General features: G+C 41.4%; 1 protein-coding gene across 11 annotated transcripts in view; it reads right to left on the reverse strand.

Moving 5' to 3' along the window:
* OTUD7A (OTU deubiquitinase 7A) overlaps positions 1–20,214 on the reverse strand; it is a 194,960-nt gene that overhangs the window by 84,315 nt on the left and 90,431 nt on the right. For all 11 annotated transcript variants that reach the window (XM_061595097.1, XM_061595096.1, XM_061595092.1 and 8 more), the window contains one exon: positions 14,878–15,032. In XM_061595097.1, the coding sequence (XP_061451081.1) occupies positions 14,878–15,028 (151 nt within the window). In that variant the 5' untranslated portion in view covers positions 15,029–15,032. The remainder of the gene's footprint in view (positions 1–14,877; positions 15,033–20,214) is intronic.

Below are 20,214 nucleotides of genomic sequence, written 5' to 3' on the forward strand. Positions count from 1 at the left end.
AGCCCAGTACATGTGCACATAATTATGCTAAATCTTCTGTTTATAATAGGAAATATAACATAATTATGTGCACATTTGCTTCACACAATTAGAATAATAGAGTGGGAAGGGGCCTATAAGGCCAACAATTGTACTTTGTTTTAAGAACCTGTGTCAAATGTTTAAGTGTTAGCCCTCCAAAGGACTAAGAAAATATTTTCAAATGTCTAGGTTCTAGCATGGAGAAGAATTCTGGAAATAGGAGTGTTTGGAAATCTGAGATGTTATACAAGCTGAGCCCACCCACACCCCTCCAAATTTCGCCTTGGATAATAAGAGTTTGATTGGCAGCCCTCTCATCTCTTAGTTTTTCTACATTAACTTTCCCACATTTTCACAAACTGATCAAGTTGTAAGAGAGGAAAACAGCAGGATAAAGCAAAGGGATGCTTGTATTCTCTTCCTGCGGATGTAAACCATAGTTGAATGTTTTACCGCTTCCTGACTCACTGATCAAACAACAACAAATGGTACCATTGGTACTCACCTGAGTGATGTTTCTGTGAGGCATTAGGACATCGTCAAGGTGGTCCTTCAAGCTATTGGTGGATAATAATCCACTTGGTGGTATTCTAGTGCCATTCAAGATACTACAGTTTCTAGAGTTAAATTAAAGGGTGGTGTAAGAAGCTTCACTCTGTAATGAAGACTTTTGAGCTGTCTCTGGAAAGTGTATTTACTGATTCTTTCTGACTAATGGACTGCCTTCAAGTCTATCCCAACTTATGGCTACCCTGTGAATTGGGTTTTCATGGTAAGTGGTGTTCAAAGGGGGTTTACCATGGCCTCCCTCTGATGCTAGTCCTCCCCAGCTGGCTAGCGCCTGCTCAGCTTGACACAGCTGCACAAGCCAGCCCCTTCCTGGTCCGCAACTGCCAGCTGGGGGGCAACTGGGCTCCTTGGGACTATGCAGCTTGCCCACAGCTGCACAGGTGGCAGGGCACATAACCCCCGAGCCACTCCCTGTGGGGGTGATCTTTAGCTGGCCCTTGACACCCAGGAGACACGAGCGGGGATTTGAACTCACAGACTCTGGACTCCTAGCCAGGCTCTCCACCCCACTGTGCTAGACCAGCTGTTCTTTCTGACTAACCAGAAGGGGGGGGGAATTAAAAGTCGTAGGGTTCCTGTTGATAATGGAGGAAAACTTTGACTGCTGCTCTCCCTATCCCCCAAAAATATTTTAAAATTGTAAAGGTGGGCAAGGGGTGGGATGGGGAACAGAAGGAAAACCAGCAAATGACAGCTTCTCTACCACTGCCGGCTCTCTCACAGGCTGGATTGTCCCATGCTATAGAGAACGCTTCTGAAAAGTCTGAGGGGTTTTTTTTTTTTTGAGAATTCTCTTAAAATGTTTTCTCTCCTTTTAATACCCTGGATGATAGAAACAAAATTCCAAGTAATCTTGATAGGCTGGAGCACTGGCCTGAAAACAACAGAATGAAATTTAATGGGGATACGTGCAAAGTTCTGCCGCTAGGAAAAAGAAACCAAGTGCACAGTTATTTGACGGGGGAATCTTTGCTCAGTAATACTACATGCGATAAGGTTCTTGGGATTGTCCAGCTGCTTCTTGAATGCCTCCAGTGTTGCAGAGCCCACCACCTCCCCAGCTAAACAGTTCCATTGTCGTACCGCTCTCACAGTTAGCAAATTTTTCCCGATGTTCAGCCAAAATCTGGCTTCCTGTAACTTGAGCCCATTATTCTGTGTCCTGCACTCTGGGACGATTGAGAAGAAATTCTGGCCCTCCTTTGTGTGACAACCTTTCAAGTACTTGAAGAGTGCTATCATATCTGCCCTCAGTCTTCTTTTCTCCAGGCTAAACATGCCCAGTTCTTTCAGTCTCTCCTCATAGGGCTTTGTTTCCAGTCCCATGATCATCCTTGTTGCTCTCCTCTGAACCTGTTTCAGTTTGTCTGCATCCTTCTTAAAGTGCAGTGGGCAAAACTGGGTGCAGTACTCAGGATGAGGCCTCACCAATGCCGAATAGGGGGGAACTAGTGTACTTCACACAACTTGGAAACTATACTTCTGTTAATGCAGGTTAAAATAGCATTTGCCTTTTTGCAGCCACATCACATTGTTGGCTCATATTCAGCTTGTGATCAGTAACAATCCCAAGATCCTTCTCATATGTAGTATTGCTAAGCCAAGTATCTCCCATCTTATAACTGTGCACTTGGTTTCTTCTTCCTAGGTGTAGAACCTTGCACTTATCCCTGTTAAATTCCATTCTGTTGTTTTCAATCCAATGCTCCAGTCTATCCAGATCCCTTTGAATTTTGTTTTTGTCTTCCCAGGTATTAGCTATCCCTCCCAATTTTGTATCATCTGCAAATGTGATAAGCATTCCTTGCATCTCCTCATTTAAGTCATTAACATGGGAGTCATCCCACCAAGTTTCAGTTATATGTATCAAGTTGTATTTACTCTCCTGTATTAAGAGTTCAAGTTCGTCCTGTTTTTACCATATTCTGGGCATTAGTATACAGTCATTGAAGACCATGTGATTTACGGCCTGGTTTCCTTACTACATTTTTATGAAGATTATTACTTGGCCCCATTAGAGCCATTCCCTCAGTTTCTCTTACTGTGTACAAGCCTTTGCTAGTCATTACTGCGAAGTTTATACTTCCCTCCCCCTTAGGATTCAGTATAAAGCTCTCCTGATGAATTTCTCCATGCTGTGGCCCAAACCATTCTTCCCAGTCCTTGTGAGGTACAACCCATCACTTGCCAGCAGTCCATCTTCCAGGAAGCATAGCTCATGGTCTCAGAATCCAAATCCCTTGCGTTGGTACCACCTTCGTAGCCAGTTATTCACCTGGAGTATTTTTCTTTCCCTTTCTACTCCTCTTCTAAGTACTGGAACAATGGACGAGAAAACTATCTGGGCCCCAAAGTCCTTGAGTTTCTTTCCTAGAGCTTTAAAGTCTGACATGATTTTTTTGTAGGTCTGGTTTGCAGTATCATTTGTTCCCACATGGATGAGAAGGAAGGGGTATCTGTCTGGGCTTTATGAGTGATAGCAACCCTTCCATCACATCTCTAATCCATCCTCCAGGGAGACAGCATACCTGGTGAGTCCATGGATCTTCATGGTATACTTCCCACACAGTAGGGAGTCTCCCACCAGTCTTACTCTTCTCTTCTTGTCATAGGGTGCAGTTCCATTGCCTCTGCTTGACTGAGCTTCAACCTCTCACTCGCTGTCACGTGTGGTCTCCTGCAATTCTCCCCCTGCAAACTATCCTCTAGTCTCATTCTCAAGTGTCTGGAAGTGGTTCTGTAGTGCCATTGGTGAAGGGCTTCTTCTAGCTCTTCTGACCAGTCACCCTTCTCCACGGAGTTTCCTCCACTTAATTGTTGCTCTCCACAACAGTCTCCTCTTCTGCTTCAACATGCTGCTGTTCTTCCACCTCCTATACTTCTCTTTGCTGCTGTTGTTCAGTGTACTATCTAAAAACTCTTCATCATCTCTTATACTCTTCAGTGTGGCCACCCACCGTTCTAGGCCCTTCACTTTTTCTTCCAACAGCTTGGACATGTTGCACGTCATGTTGCCATGTTATTCTCAAGCAAGAAATCAAACATTGCACACACCTTGTAGGTCACCACCACTGGAATGTCCTTCCCATCCATAGTCTCTACTGTCTTTTGTTTCTTTCTTTCTACTTGTATTGGAATGGCCTGTGCTGTGTCCTGTCCTCCTTCAGGGTAAATGGGAAAATCCCACTGGTATGTGGTGCACCATACAAGGGAATTTTTTTAAAGGACCTCCCCTTTGACCTCCCTTGCTGAACTCCTCTGCCAAACTCCTGGGAGAGGTTGTATCTCCTCTGGGCCAGCTGATACAACTCCCTTTGCTCTGCTCAGTCAGGAGTCAGGAAACAGAAAACTCCCAGCACACACAGCTGCTCCTGTTGCACTCAGCAGCTATCAGGCCACATCACTTCCAATCAAGCTGCTATGGAGCCCTTCAGAGCACACGGTCACAGCACACGGCTTCAGAGCTCTCTTTGTCTGTCTCTTCCTTCCTACCCCTCTTCTGCTAAACTCCTGTTAGCTCTCCCTGTTCATTCTCTCTCTGAGAGCTGGCTTGCTTGTATCTCCTCTGGACCAGGTGACACAGCTCCCTTTGCTCTGCTCAGTTAGGAGTCAGGAAACAGTCCTGCACTAGCAAATTAATTGGAAATAATTAGTATGGCTGACTCAACAGATCAGTCACATTAGTGCTGCACAATGCAGTCAGTAATTGTGAAATGCAATGAGCTGTAGATAAGCATGAAAGATGAAACTGGGACTGCAGCAGGAGACATGTTAAAAAAAGATGTTGGCTATTGGTAGATTCAGTAAGAATAAAAAAAACTTCACAAAATCTTGTTTAATGTTGCAGATAATTTCTTTAAAAATAAATAAATGCTATAGTGTAGTGACGGGTAGAGGGAGATATGGCGTTGTGAGGAGGACTTGCCAGGTTAGGGGAACACGGCCCAGGCAGTTAACGGCTGTGCCTTGTTCCAGTCCTCCCCACACCTGCAGGTTTGTTGGTTGCCCTATCAGCCAGCTCTCAGGCCTCCAGATGCTGTTCCTAAATGCCAGATCGGTGAATAATGAGATCTCCCTCATTCATGATTTAATTGTGGATGAGGCAGCCGATCTGGCATGTATAACTGAGACCTGGGTGGGTGAGCAGGGAGGAGTCAGTCTCTCCCAGCTATGTCCACCAGGGTACCTGGTCCAGCATCAGGGTAGACCTGAGGGTCGGGGAGGGGGTGTTGCTGTGGTCTATAGGAGCTCCATCTCCCTCTGCAAGCATCCTGTCCATGTGACTGCTGGTCTGGAGTGTTTGTACCTTATGTTGGGTCAACGGGACAGACTGGGGATTCTGTTGGTGTACCACCCACCCCGCTGCCCAACAGACTCCCTAGCTGAGCTGACTGAGGTGGTCTCGGGTGTACTGTGAGATCCCCCAGACTGTTGGTTCTGGGGGATGTCAACATTAATGCCGAGGCCACCTTATCCGGGGCAGCTCAGGATTTCATGGTTTCCATGACAACCATGGGACTGTCCCAATATGCCATTGGCCCAACACATGTAGCAGGGCATACTCTTGATTTGGTTTTTGCAATTGGACATGGAGTTGGTGATCTGAATGTGAGGGGCCTTACATCAGTCCCTCTGTCATGGACAGATCACTGCTTGCTGAAGTTTAGACTCACAGCAGCTTTTCCCCTCTGCAAGGGTGGGGGACCTATTAAGTTGGTCCGCCCCCAGAGACTAATGGATCCGGATGGTTTCCAAAGGGCTCTGGAGAGTTTTCCGGCTGATAGGGCTGGCGCTCCTGTCGAAACCCTGGTTGAACTGTGAAATACAGAAATGACCCGGGCGGTTGACATGATTGCTCTTGAGCACCCTCTCCTGTGTAGAGCTCGTACGGCTCCATGGTATACCCCAGAGCTGAGAGCGATGAAACAATATCGGAGACGGCTTAAGTGCAGATGGAGACGAACTCCTGGGGGACGCAATTATATACTGGTAAGTGCCTATGGTAAGCTGTATTTAGGGGCCGTAAGGGCAGCAAAAAAACAGTATTTTGCTGCCACTATCGAATCATCACTCTGCCACCCAGCGGAGCTCTTTAGAATTGTCTGGGCGCTATTACACTCTGGCCCCAGGAACAAGGTAGAACCATCTGAGGCCCGCTGTAATGAATTTGCTAGGCACTTTCAGGATTTATTTATTTATTATTTTATTTATTTAATTGCATTTTTAAACCGCCCTATAGCAATAATCTTTAGCATCCACCAGGACTTAGACTCCAGTGTTACAGCAGATGAATCAAGCGAGGTATCCAGAGCACAGCCTTGTCCCGATTTCTTAGATGAGTTTCAGTTAGTGCAGCTTGAGGATGTTGACAAGGTGCTTGGACAGGTTTGTGCAACCACTTCTGTGCTGGATCCTTGCCTTTCTTGGCTAATAAAAGCTAGCAGGGATGGAACAGCCGGCTGGGCCAGGGAGGTGATTAATGCCTCTCTGCGAGAGGGGGTGGTCCCTGGCTGCCTGAAAGAGGCGGTAGTGAGACCACTCCTGAAGAGACCCTCCCTGGACCCAGAAAATCTTAATAAATATAGGCCGGTAGCAAATGTTCCATTCCTGGGCAAGGTCCTTGCACGAGTGGTTGCGGGCCAGCTCCAGACACTCTTGGATGAGACCGATTATCTGGATCCATTTCAGTCGGGTTTCAGGCCTGGTTTTGGCACAGAAACAGCCTTGGTCGCCCTGTATGATGACCTTTGTCGGAAGAGAGACAGGGGGAGCGTGACTCTGCTGATTCTCCTTGATCTCTCAGCGGCTTTCGATACCATCGACCTGGGTATCCTTCTGGGGAGACTGGCTGAGTTGGGAGTGGGAGGTACTGTATTGCAGTGGTTCTGCTCCTACTTGGCAGGTCGCCTCCAGAAGGTGGTGCTTGGGGAACATTGCTCGGCACCCTGGACTCTCCAGTATGGGGTTCCGCAGGGGTCAGTTCTGTCCCCCATGCTGTTCAACATCTACATGAAACCATTGGGTGCGGTCATCCAGAGCTTTGGAGTGCGTTGCCATCAGTATGCTGATGACACACAGATCTATTTCTCCTTTTCATTCTCTTCAGGTGAGGCTGTCAATGTGCTGAACCGGTGCCTGGCTGCGACAATGGATTGGATGAGGGCTAATAAACTGAGACTCAATCTAGACAAGACTGAGATGCTGCTAGTGGGTGGTTTTTCTGACCAGATGGTGGATGTCCAACCTGTCCTGGATGGGGTTGCACTCCCCCTGAAAGAGCAGGTTCGTAGCTTGGGGGTTCTCCTAGAATCATCTCTGTCACTTGAGGCTCAGGCAGCCTCGGTGGCACAGAGTGCGTTCTACCAGCTTTGGTTGGTGGCCCAACTACGTCCCTATCTGGACAGGGATAACCTGGCTTCAGTTGTCCATGCTCTGGTGACCTCCAAATTAGATTACTGCAATGCACTCTATGTGGGGCTGCCTTTGAAGATGGTTTGGAAACTGCAGCTTGTGCAAAATGCAGCGACCAGATTGGTAACAGGGACCAGATGGTCCAAACATATAAAACCAATTCTAGCCCGCTTGCACTGGCTGCCTGTATGTTTCCGAATCAAGGTGCTGGTTTTGACCTATAAAGCCTTGGGACCACAATACCCGATGGAATGCCTCTCTCGATACAAACCCACCCATACACTACGTTCAAGATCAAAGGCCCTCCTCCGGGTCCCTACTCCAAGGGAAGCTGGGAGTCTGGCAACAAGGGAGAGGGCCTTCTCAGTGGTGGCCCCCAAGTTATGGAATCATCTTACTGACAAGGTGTGCCTGGTGCCAACATTGTCATCTTTTTGGCACCAGGTCAATACTTTCCTCTTCTCCCAGGCATTTTAGCATGTGTTTTATACTGTTTAAAACACAATTTAAAAATTTAAAATTGTTTTTATAAGATCTGTTTTAAATTGTATTTGTTTTAATGTTTTTAGTTACTGTAAATCGCCCAGATTGCTTCGGCTATGGGGCGGTATACAAGTATAATTAAATAAATAAATAAATAAAATCTTAATATGTACCTGGATATAAAACCAATAGTTGACTTTCATGGAGATTAATGTAGAGGGCACTACACACAGCGTTCCAGCATACAAGAGGCTGCTGCTTCCATTACACTGGAGTTTGCTGTTTTGTAGGGGTTGTGCAGGTCTCAGACATTCTAATTAGGCACAACTGATGTAGGAAGTATTGCATAAGTCTGCTTCATTTCAGTGGGCCTTGTACTAGAGATGGTTCCATGGGATGTATATTTTGTATATTTTTGTTTAACACCAAGTGGCAGAGTTGTTAGCTTAAGCAATCCTCCAAGAAAAAATGTGTGCTGAATATTGTCGCAGTTGTTGATGAGTTGTGATCATTAATGTCTTGTACAGTAATGTTATTTGTGTTGCAAAATAATCTAATTTTGGATTTCTGTGACATAGCTAAAAACAAGCCGCCTGAAATGCAAATTCCGTGAAGTACACTATTTATCTCTGATGGCAACAGCAGAGGAAACCCTGTTTGTCTCCATGGCAACATTTTAGAAGGGGGGGATCACTAAAATGCTCAATAAATACTTTCTCTTACTGAAAAAGAAAGTTGACTTCTAAGACTAGCTAATGAAGTTGGAGGGAGGATGGACCTTCTAAATTGTTTTGTCCCTAGCAAAGTAAATTCCTCTCTATGTGGTTGGGGTGAGAGGGGGCTATAAGCTTGCCCACTCCCAACTTTGTGATCCTGTGATCATGGAGGTGGGAAGCAGAAAACACAGTGTTTTCTCTCATTTGCTTGCATCTATTAGTGAGTTACCCCACTTCCTACCACTTCCTGTTGAAATTTCTAAGTTTGTTTCTGCTGTATATCAGCAGTCACACAGAAAGATTAGAAGCTAGCCATGGGCAGGAAATGCATGGAGTATTTTTACTGTTGCACACAGGACAGGACAAAACAGGAACTAGACCCTTTCATTAAGACTAATAAAGCAAGTTTATATTTGAGCAAAGTATTTCTAGAGTCTATATTGATAGGGAGTGATGCTACAAAAGTACTTAACCAAAAATGTGTGTCTTCTCAAAAAATTGTATTAAAATCAATGTTCTTAATGATGTGAATGGAACTCTACAAGAAATGATAGAAGAGCTGAAAAATACTCTGATGTCTACGTCATCAGTCAGCTACCTTGGGAGACATTTTTTTGTTTTTTTAAAAAATGGGTATTTATAAATATTTAAACAACAACGACACTTGGTTTTTATCACAGTGGAAGCTTTGCTATTTCTAAGTAAAGAACTCAAATAGTATTGTTACTCAGTGGAACAGTAAGCTTATGTAAAGAGCTGTATTTATTTATTTATTGAATTTATTAGCCCCCATCTGGCTGGTTGTCCAGCCACTCTGGGCGACGTACAAGATAAAAAACAATACATTAAAACGTTAAAATTTAAAACCATAACAATAAAAACCTAACCCACTCCAAAAGCCTGCCTGAAGAGCCAGGTCTTCAAGGCCCGGCGGAAGCTCATCATAGAAGGGGCATAGCGGAGATAATTTGGGAGAGAGTTCCACAGGGTGGGGGCCACTATTGAAAAAGCCCCCTCTCTAGTCCTCACCAGTCTGTTTTAACCGGTGGGATCGAGAGAAGGTCTTCTGAGGCTGATCTTGTTGAGTGGCATCCCTGACGATGCTGGAGGCGCTCCTTCAGATAGACTGGGCTAAAACCGTGTAGGGTTTTAAAGGTCAAAACCAACACCTTGAATTGGGCCCGGTAAACAACCGGTAGCCAGTGCAACTCCTTCAGCACTGGAGTGATGTGATCTTGCCGGTGGCTGCCTTTAATCAGACAAGCCACCGCATTCTGTACCAGTTGCAGCTTCCGGACCGTTTTCAAGGGTAACCCCACGTAGAGCGCATTACAGTAGTCTAGGTGAGAGGTGACCAGGGCATGTACCACCGGTGGGAGCAGATGGTTGGGAAGGTAGGGGCGCAGCCTCCGTATCAGATGGAGTTGATACAGCGCCGCCCGGCTCACAGCCGAGACTTGAGCCTCCGTGGACAGCTGGGAGTCAAGAATGACCCCCAGGCTGCGGACCTGGTCTTTCAGGGGCAATCGTACCCCATTGAGCACCAGGTCCACATCCCCCAGCCTTCCCTTGTCTCCCACAAACAGTACCTCGGTTTTGTCAGGGTTCAGCTTCAGCTTATTCCTTCCCATCCAGCCACTCACCGACTCCAGGCACTTGGGACAGGGTTTCTACAGCCAACCTCGGTGAAGATTTAAATGAGAGATAGAGCTGCGTGTCATCCGCATACTGATGACATTGCAGCCCAAATCTCCTGATGATTGCCCCCAGCGGCTTTATATAGATGTTGAACAGCATCGGGGAGAGGATGGAATCCTGTGGCACCCCACAAGTGAGAGGCCAAGGATCCGATACCTCATCCTCCAATGCCACTCTTTGGTACCTACCAGAGAGGAAGGAATGGAACCACTGCAATACAGTGCCCCCCATGCCTAACCTCTTCAGGCAGTCCAGGAGGATAACGTGGTCAACGGTATCGAAAGCCGCTGAGAGATCAAGGAGGACAAGGAAGGTGCATTCGCCCCTATCCCACGCCCTCCTCATATCATCTACCATGGGATTAGCTATCTCTATCTTAAAAATCATTCAGGGTAAAAGACATATGAGTAATTCTTGGCTCTCAAACCAGATGATGATGACTAGTTTTCATCAAAGCAGAATGCCTCTCATTTTTTTCTACTGAACTAGAGCATCATTTACACCAGAAGGATGAAAGCACTTAACAGTCTTCCAAAGGACAATCAGAAATCACCAGACTCCTTCAACACATGCTCTTGAGAACACCATCTTCATAAACAGGCTGACAATGAGGTAATCCATAAGACAAGCTTAGATGCTGACATTTCTTTTAAATGGCACTGTCTAAAAAGCTGGCTGTTGTCTGGCAATTAAGTTGCTTTTCAAGTCAACATTATTTAAATGTTAGTTTCATTTCCATCTGGAAATATCTTAACTCTAGATCTGTTGTTTCCAACCTTTATGAATATGGGACCCCTTTTGTAGCCTCAACAATTTTTGCGACCGCCCCAAATGCTAATTGTTGTAATTTTGAAATTAATTGAAAAAATACAAAATGAAGAATTTAATGTCACTTTTTATTCATCACATCAACAAATATGATGATGATAATATTTATTGCCTGCCGTTCACCGGAAGGTCCCACGGCAGGTTACAGCAACATTAACAACTTTTAACAATTTTTGAAGAAAATGAAAGGAAGGAGATATAAGTAAACTACTTTTAACCACTGAAGAGAGCCTGGCTGATGCCAGGGGATTTGGACTCTGGTTTTAAGTGTTCCACCTGTATACAGTGATGCCTCCTCTTCAGCACTCAGCTCAGGAAGCTCCATATGACAGTAATATGTCTGACAGAATGTCAACAGGCAAAGCTTTCCCCATAATTGTATTTCCATACTAGAAAAGGCTTAATTTAATTAATATTTAATTTCTGTCTGCCACACAGCTATTAAAGAGACAAGAACCCTGATCTCCCCAATGCCAACCCTAAACCATCCAAATAACTCAAGTTAAGAGTAAAAACAACAACATTTGGGCAACATATTTTAAAATAAAAAATATTTTAAATGAACATATACAACTTTATAAAAACACACGCAAAGCCTTGATAAACAGCAACAAAAATTCACTGCAATTTCAAATTGCATTTATTCCCAAATTACCATGCAGGGTATTTGAATGGAATGAACATACAATTTCAAACAAAACATATGCTATTGCTGATAGTGAAAAGGGCACTATCTTAAAAAAAGGGCAAAAAGGAGGAACCTGGGAACTACAGACCAGTGATCCTGACATCGATCCCTGGGAAAATTCTGGAGCAGTCAATCTGTAAGCACCTTGAAAACAATGTAGTGATTGCTAGAAGTCAACATGGATTTGTCAAGAAGAAATCCTGCCACACTAATCTTATCTCATTTTTTGATCAGGTAACCTCCCTGGTAGATTGTGGGAATGCTGTGGACATAATACATCTTGACTTGAGCAAAGCTTTTGACAAACTGACCCACGATATTCTGATTAGCAAGCTAGCTAAATGTGGGCTGGATGGAACAAATATCAGGTGGATCTACAGTTGGCTACAGAATCGTACTCTAAGACTGCTTATAAATGGTTCCTTCTCAAACTGGGGGGAGGTAAAGAGTGGGGCACTTGCAAGGTTTGGTCCTGGGCCTAGTGCTCTTGAACATTTTTATTAATGACTTAGATGAGGAGGTGCAAGGAATGCTTATCAAATTTGCAGATGATACAAAATTGGGAAGGATAGCTAATACCCTGGAAGACAGAAACAAAATTCAAAGGGATCAAGATATACGAGCATTGGGCTGAAAATAACAGAATGGAATTTAACAGGGATAAGTGTAAAGTTCTATACCTAGGAAAAAGAAATCAAATGCATAGTTATAAGATGGGGGATACTTGGCTCAGCAATACTACATGAGAGAAGGATCTTGTGATTGTTGTTGATCACAAGCTGAATATGAGCCAACAATGTGATGTGGCTGCAAAAAAAGCAAATTCTATTTTAGCCTGCATTAACAGAATATAGTTTTGAAATTGTGTGAAACGTTCATTTCCCTCTATTCGGCACCAGTTAGGCCTCATCTTGAATACTGCATCCAGTTTTGGACACTGCACTTTAAGATATGAAAGGCTGTCACACAGAGAAGGAACAGGATCTGTTCTCGATCATCCCAAAATACAGGACATGGAAAAATGGGCTCAAGTTATAGGATTTCGACTGATCAGGAAAAATGTCCTAACTGTTAGAGTGATATGACAATGGAACCAATTACCTAGGTAGGTGGTAGGCTCTCCAATACTAGATACATTTAAGAGGCAGAAGGATATCCACCTGTTGGGTATGCTTTAATTTGGATTCCTTCATTGAACAGGGGGCTAGATTCCATGGCCTTATAAGTCCCTTCCAACTCTACTATTCTATGATTCTAAGAGAGAGAAAAAATAGAAGTATAATGTTCTGTCTCACCTATTTTACCTGAACAATTTTATCAGATTTAAACCACTCAGAGGTTTTTGCCAAATATGTTAAGTGGTGTATTTTCATTTATAAAGGCAGGGAAGAAAAACACATTTTGTACTTATCTGATAATTTTGTGGCACACATAATATACCTAGTGTTTTGATTAATCATTTACTATATTAAGACCTATTTCAGTAATGTTAAATTCTTTTGGCTCCAAATTAGACAAATTCTATGGAAATTATATCCCCAGATTCTTCAGATGGCAGGTTATGAAAATAACCATGGGGCTTGGACTTTAAATTTATCTTGACTAAGAAGGAGAAATACTAATCTGCAGGAAAGTTAACACAATTTTTAGTTCAATGAGTGGATGCTTCTATCTATATCAATTAGGCGAAAACAAGCAGTTATGTTGGTAAAGCAGAATAATGACAGTCCTTAATTGATGGCTTGTAAGTGAACATGCAGTTCACAACTATGGTTGTGAGCAAACCAAACACACGAAACACTTTTTTAGATCCAGAGGTATTTCGTGGCAAAGAAATTTTGACATACATTTCATACTATACTTTTCTCAAAAATTCAAAAACATACATTTCACAACACTATGTTACAAATGTGTACATTTTGATTATGATATAATGTCTCATTCCTCTGATTTCTCTAACATGTTCATATGTTCAAATTCAGCACCCATTTGCCACGTTTTAACATCCATTTCTCAAGAAAGAAAAGACTTCTGTACCATCCAGTTACCTAGCAAAATGACTCCAATGTTGGGGTACTATACACCACCCGTTGGTGGAAAACAGAGCCTGTCCCTATTAAATGCATGCTCACTGGAGAGTATACCGAGATGGATTACCTAGGTATTAACTAATGCCAAGTCAGTCCACCAGACGGTGCTCATTTTGGCTCCCCTGTAGTTTATACAAGTGGCAAATTGTACCTACCTCTATTAAACAATATATCAAGCTGGAGGTGGGTGATAATTATTCCAAGGAGCAGGTGGTGGTATAGTTCTGATACAGATGGCTTAGCACAAAAAAAGAACAAGTGTATCATTCACTGATTTTGACGAATGTGCTCTTTTTGCCATTTAAAAACAATATTTGGTTTTATTTAAAAAAATGTTGCAATATCACTTTTTTCCAGTAAATTGGTTAGAATGTGGCTTTCATTACAAAACACAAGGGGTTATAACTAGATTCAAAGGACCAATACCACAAGAACTCTACAGAAGATTTACAAGTGCATATAGGGCCAAAGGGAACCTTTGCATTCACCAAAGGACTGAGTTATTCCAGACTGCATTTCAGCTGTGCAAACTTAAATCTAATTTATTGCACTTTGGGTTGGATTGCAGTGCAAGAACACTCTACAGAAATAATTTGGTTATAATGTTTTTAAGTTAAATATCTCAATACATTCATTAGGACCATATTGTTTATTTTATCTTTCTTTCTTTCTTTCTCCTATAGATTTAACTGTTTTCTCATTACCCTATATTGCTAAATAATTTATACTGATTATAACAGATTATATGTTAGTATATTAATTTTGAATATTAATGTGTATTTGTGCACAACATGGGTAGTCCAGGTTTGCATATCCTGAGCCAAATCAAGCTGAATATAGTCCACCATCCTCTTATGGTGGCATCTTAGGGGCCTGATACACTTCCTATTTACAGTTCCTGTAGCAGTCAAAAGTGGAGTCCCTGTATTGAGGTCAACCCAAGATATTCCCTATGGGAATCCAGGTTTGTCTACCACTACTTACTACTAATGCAACCCAATTAAAAGTTCTGCGCAAACCCCACTGCAATGAACAGGAACAGCCATTCAGACACTGCAGACCAGTGAAACCCATTGATGCTAAATCTTCTAAATAATATTTTTATCAGGAAACCTATAACATAATACAGCATACCATACTTTCCTCAAGCAAGATGAAAAAATACACCAACAACCTTCCTGACCCTGATGGTTCATATCTGAGATACCAGAATTAACCCCCAAAACTATCCTTCATAAAAGTCCAACTCCCATCTTGATCACATTAAGAAAAGTCCTGCATCATGGGGACAGGAGTATATATAAGAAGAATGCTTCCGCAGAGAATGGACAGGAGGAAACCATTTCATGAGGTCTGTGAGCCTAGAGCTTACCTTCAAGCAAGTCTCTTGCCAGACCCGGTTCTGCCCCTGTGGACCGAACAAAGTCTGACAGGACCGCGTCCATATCAAGAGTCATGTGATCATGTAGAAGTGCTGCTGGATGTGCAGCAGTGGTAGGATTTGGCAACAGGCTACAAGACATCCATCTATGAAGAGAGAGAAATAAAGTAACAAAATAATTCTATAGATAAAGCTATGGAAAGGTGCGGTCAACTTCCTAAGTTTGGTATACAGAAACATTAAAACTGACAGTTATAATACTGAAAGCTCTTACTGCACAGTTACTGTGGTTTTTCCATTCCTAGCCAATTCTTATCAAACTGAAACCAATCAATGCACACATTCTACACCTTCCACCCCACTACATATTTTATTGATAGGTCAAAAACAAACTGCAAAAATAAATGCTCATAAAATCAATAAGCATGCATATGAGTGGTCTCCTGATTTAAAGAAAAGGAAAAGCAATCATTCAGTTAAAAGCAGAACAAATTCAGTAAACATTTTGGTTTATTTTGAGCTCTGTGTGTTCTGTGCCAAAGAAAGTTCTGCAAATACATTTATTAACTAACAGCTTTAAAATGTGCGTATTTTTCACTACTGTTATGCTCTTTCCTAAACATGAAGCTTTCCAAAAACTGGGACTATGAAGCAGGTCCAAGGTATATAGCTGTAGCCACTGTCCACTGTAGCCTTGCTGTGCAGCCTCCTCCTCTGGTTTCTGAGGTATCACCAACTACCCCCCAAGTGTTTCTAAACTTTTCCATACCAACAAGATCCAGAGATTTGCTTTAAAAATACAATGAAGACTGATACTATCAAGCTGTCAAAATCTTTGCCAGATTCCACACTGGCATGCAATTCTATAACTGTATAGAATGCATACACTTTAGCAGCTGGCTTTAGTGCACAGCCTATTTTTGAAAAGATGTTTACTAACAAATAACAAGAAGCATTCTTGTGGTGTAATTTTATTTTACGTTGGTAAAATATTGACAAATTATAAGCGTAGTGGTCAAGTATTTTTATTTATTTGTATACCACACTTCATACATATATATTCCAGAGCTGTTCACAATAAGAAATTACAATATTATATTATTACAAAATTAAAATACTACAAAAAATACAATTAAAAACCTTTCCAAATTCACCAGAACTTCAAATCAATTCAGGCAGCAGAACAGAAGACTCAATTATAGTGTTTACAATAAAGTTTTATTTTCCCACAGATCTAAAAAAAAAAACATTTCATGTAAAATGCCTGAGAAGAGAAGAATATCTTGATCTGGCATCCAAAGGACATCAACATAGGCACCAAACAAACTTTCTTGAGAGAGAATTCTGTAATTGTGGAGCTATTAATGAAAATAGTCCTCTCTCTCTCTTATTGCTCTCTTAGGATGCAATCCAATGCATGTCTACTGTGAAGTAAGCTCCATTAGTTTAAAAAGGATTTACTCCCAGGTAAGTGTGTACTGGATTGCAGTTTTAGTTGCTCATGTAAGTCACCTTGAGCTCCTTGGAGGAAATGTAGGATATAAATGTCATAAATGCATAAATCTGAGAAGGATCACAATGGAAGATCTTAAGTCTCAATGATGCAGAAGAAGCCATTCCTAAAGGTACTGTGTCCTAAACTGTGAAGGGCTTTAAAGGTTAGGGTTTAAGTTGAGTTGAGCTTGAAAACAAATTGGCAGCCAGCATAGATCTTTTAAAACTGGTGAGATATGTTCCCTTCTACCAAATACTAGCTGCTGTATTTTGAACTAAATGCAGCTTCTGAACCATCTTCAAGGCAGCCCCATGTACAACATATTATAGTAGTCCAAATGGGATGTTACCAAAGAAAAGGTCACTATAGTCAGGCTATCCCAGTAAAGGTGAGGTTGCAAGGGGTCTACACAACTGTTCCCAAACTACCTGCTGTCCTGGTCATGGGGATATCACTGTGCCCCCAACTATCAAGTCACATAGCTGGACTAAAAGGTTAATGGTACTAAAAGCCTTCAAGAGGTCCCATAAGAATCAGCTGAGTTACACTGCCCTGTCTCTCCATGTACAGGTCATCCATCAGGGTGACCAAGGCAGTTTCTGTGTCAAAACTGGGCCTGAAATCATCCATCAGCCCCAGGGATTGGGCTCGTGGGAGTTGTAGTTCAAAAAAGTAACTTTTCCTAGCTCTGGATTCACATGGTGGTGATGAAATGCCTTGTGCTACCATTTTACTACAGTAAATTTGTTATTACTAGTTAATATACATTTGCCATTTATGAAGGAGTCAGAATCGGAGTCGGACAGTAGAAAAATAGAGGAGTCGGAGTTGAAGGTCTGGCGTACTGACTCCACAGCCCTGGGCCCAGCCAGCCAGTCTCCCCTTGTTAGAAATTATCAGTCAAGAAACGCAACAATCAAGTTCATAAGTGGTTGACCACATCCCTCCAAGAAACGTCTATATCCTCAAGTTATAATAACTTAAATTCAACCCATAAAACTGGACCAGATGGTGTTCTGGACACATTCACTGACTGAACTGTCTCAACTGTAGCATCTAAGTCATAGATGACTTATGAATGATTTCATCCTCAAGCTCTTTTGCAAACATGTCACAGCAGGCCTTTAAGAATTCTATTAAATCATGTAGTTCAATGCACCACTAAACCCTGCACCACTAAAAGTATAAGCTAAAATTCAGGGATTCTCTCATTCAGATCTCAGCCATATACACACTAGGTGGCTTTAGGAAATTAACTTGCTATCAGCTTCAGACTCACCTCTATAATTCTGGGACAATAATTTAGTTATTTAAAGTACTTTCAAACTGCTTTTTAGACTACACCCTTACAAAGTGACACACACACAAAAAGAGTAAATTAAGATACAGCAGATATAGTCACCACATCAGAAATGTGTACATATTATTTGAAATATACACACACTATTTGTGTTCCCAGTTAAAGACACCAGAGAAGAGAAAGGTCACTCTGGACCTGTACTGAAGGGGCATGAGCATAAGTCAATTCAAAAGGAGTTCCACAGTTATAGTCCCATATACAAAGAGGGTTGTAAGGATTACTGAAATTTTAAAACAGGCCTTTCCCACAGGCTTATATTCTTATTCTTATTGTATTTAGCTCATCCATGCCTGGATGTTCTGCTTGCATTGGATTCCAGGTTTTCTTCCATGTCCACTGAAATGTGATGACTACTGTAATTTGTCTCTTCCAAAGTAGTACTGCTTTTATCACAGGGTCTATCTGGCTCTCTACAGTCTTCCCCAGAATCAACTCCTGATGTCTGTTTTGCCAGAGAGGGCAGATTCACCAGACTTCTATAGAGCCGCATTAGGGAATCTTTTCTAAGTATAGCAATGACAGCAATCATCAGGAGAAAGATGAATACTATTCCCAGTGTAATTCCCAGACGGCCACTTCTCATATTAAAAGAGTGAGCTGGCTGTCCACACTGACTGCTTCCTAACTGATATGACAATCTTGACAGCACAACACTACACCATGACCTTTATCTCATGGTAACATTATTTGTCACACTGTTGCATTCCCATTGTTGCATCACACTCAGGTTTAGGAGCAACATGATGACATGACATGCCAGTACATGACAAGATGTAACCTTTTGCTACTCTACCAAAGAATGGCCTAACCAACCAATGTTGACCATAGGAAGCAAAATCAATGTACTTTCAAAGTAAAACTAGTCATTTTCTTGAAAGTCATACTCTGATATCTAGAGTGATACTGTGGACTCATTTAGGTAAAAGTCCTCATTTAGGAAAACCCTTGTTTAAAAAACAACAAGCATTGTATTGTTCCTTACTGACAAATAAATTATGTAGTCTGGTTCATATTGTCTAACAGTAACATATTTTATTGGTTCATTATTCAACCCTGGGTATTATACAGCCATTATACTACAGACAGCATGGATTTTTTGCATTCCGCAATATTAAATTGAAAATACCCCTCATACCATTCTGATGCTTCCTTTTTTTTTTTTTACAATAATTTTTATTCAAATTTTCATAAAACATACAAAACAAAATCATAAAACATTCAAAGACAAAAAACAAAACAAAACCAAAATGATTAAACAAAAAAATAAAATGTTGACTTCCCATTTGTCGCAGATCAAATCAGTTGTAGGTCTACAATATATAACAATCCTGTCTCTTAAATTATATTATAAAATCACTTTCCTCCAGTAGTTATCTTAATTAATCATCAAATCTCATAAACATTACTTTATTCTTTCCACAAAAAGTCAAAGAGAGGTTTCAATTCTTTAAGAAATATATCTATCAATTTTTCTCCAAATAAACATGTCGATTAATCCATCTCGTTAATAATAATAATAATCTTATTGTCATAACCATAGTCCAAATAAACATATCGATTAATCCATCTCATCAAAATCTGTTAGGTCCAATAATTTCAATAGCCATTATTCCATTATCCATATTAATTCCATCTTCCATCTTCAATAGTCCTGTTAAGTCCAGTAATTTCAGTGTCCAATCTTCCATTATCAGTATTCCATAATAATCTTGCTGTCATAGCCATAGTCATATAATAAGAGTCTGATGGGAATTTCCTCTATCCCAAATATTTTCTTGCCATCGATTCTGAATTAGTTGCTGAAATATTGTTGTAAAGTCATATCTCTGTTCTTCTTTTTTACAAAATGCACTGGCTCATCTCTTGAGAGTTTTTCCATTGTCACATGGCTGCAGTTAATTCCATAGATTTTCTCTATATCAAGCTCCATCACGTCATTCCAGTCCAGAAGATTATCCAAGCCATTGATAACTTTATCTCTAATATCTTCATTAATTTCTTCAGAGATAACGTTAAATTCCAAACAGTAGATTTTATTTCTAATATCCATAAACTCCAGATCTTTTTCCAATTCCACATTTGTTCCAATCTCCAGGGCTTGTATCTTCCCTTTATTTTTTCTTTTCTCATCTCTGATCTCATTCTCCTCTCTCACAGGATCCCCTATTTCTTTAAGCTCCTGCGTCATTTTGCTCAGTTCAATTTTCAGCTCCTTACTGCCCTGTCGCAGGGTTTGTTTCGTTATCTCAATCTCATCCATTATTTTCTGAAACATAATTACTTCCAGATTACCATTCTGATGCTTCCCATAAGCTCATTTCAAAACAAAACCTTACAAAACTTGTAGTCCTGAACTCAGAAGCGCTTGCTTAACAACCCTGTCAATTTTCATGGCGATACACAAAACAGTCAGAGAGAATAAAGAGTTCAAAGTGTAAAAAGAGGAAGAGAAAAACCAGACCCATTTTATACT

This window comes from Rhineura floridana, chromosome 14 (genome assembly GCF_030035675.1).
Source record: "Rhineura floridana isolate rRhiFlo1 chromosome 14, rRhiFlo1.hap2, whole genome shotgun sequence".
Classification (NCBI taxonomy): Eukaryota; Metazoa; Chordata; class Lepidosauria; order Squamata; family Rhineuridae; genus Rhineura; species Rhineura floridana.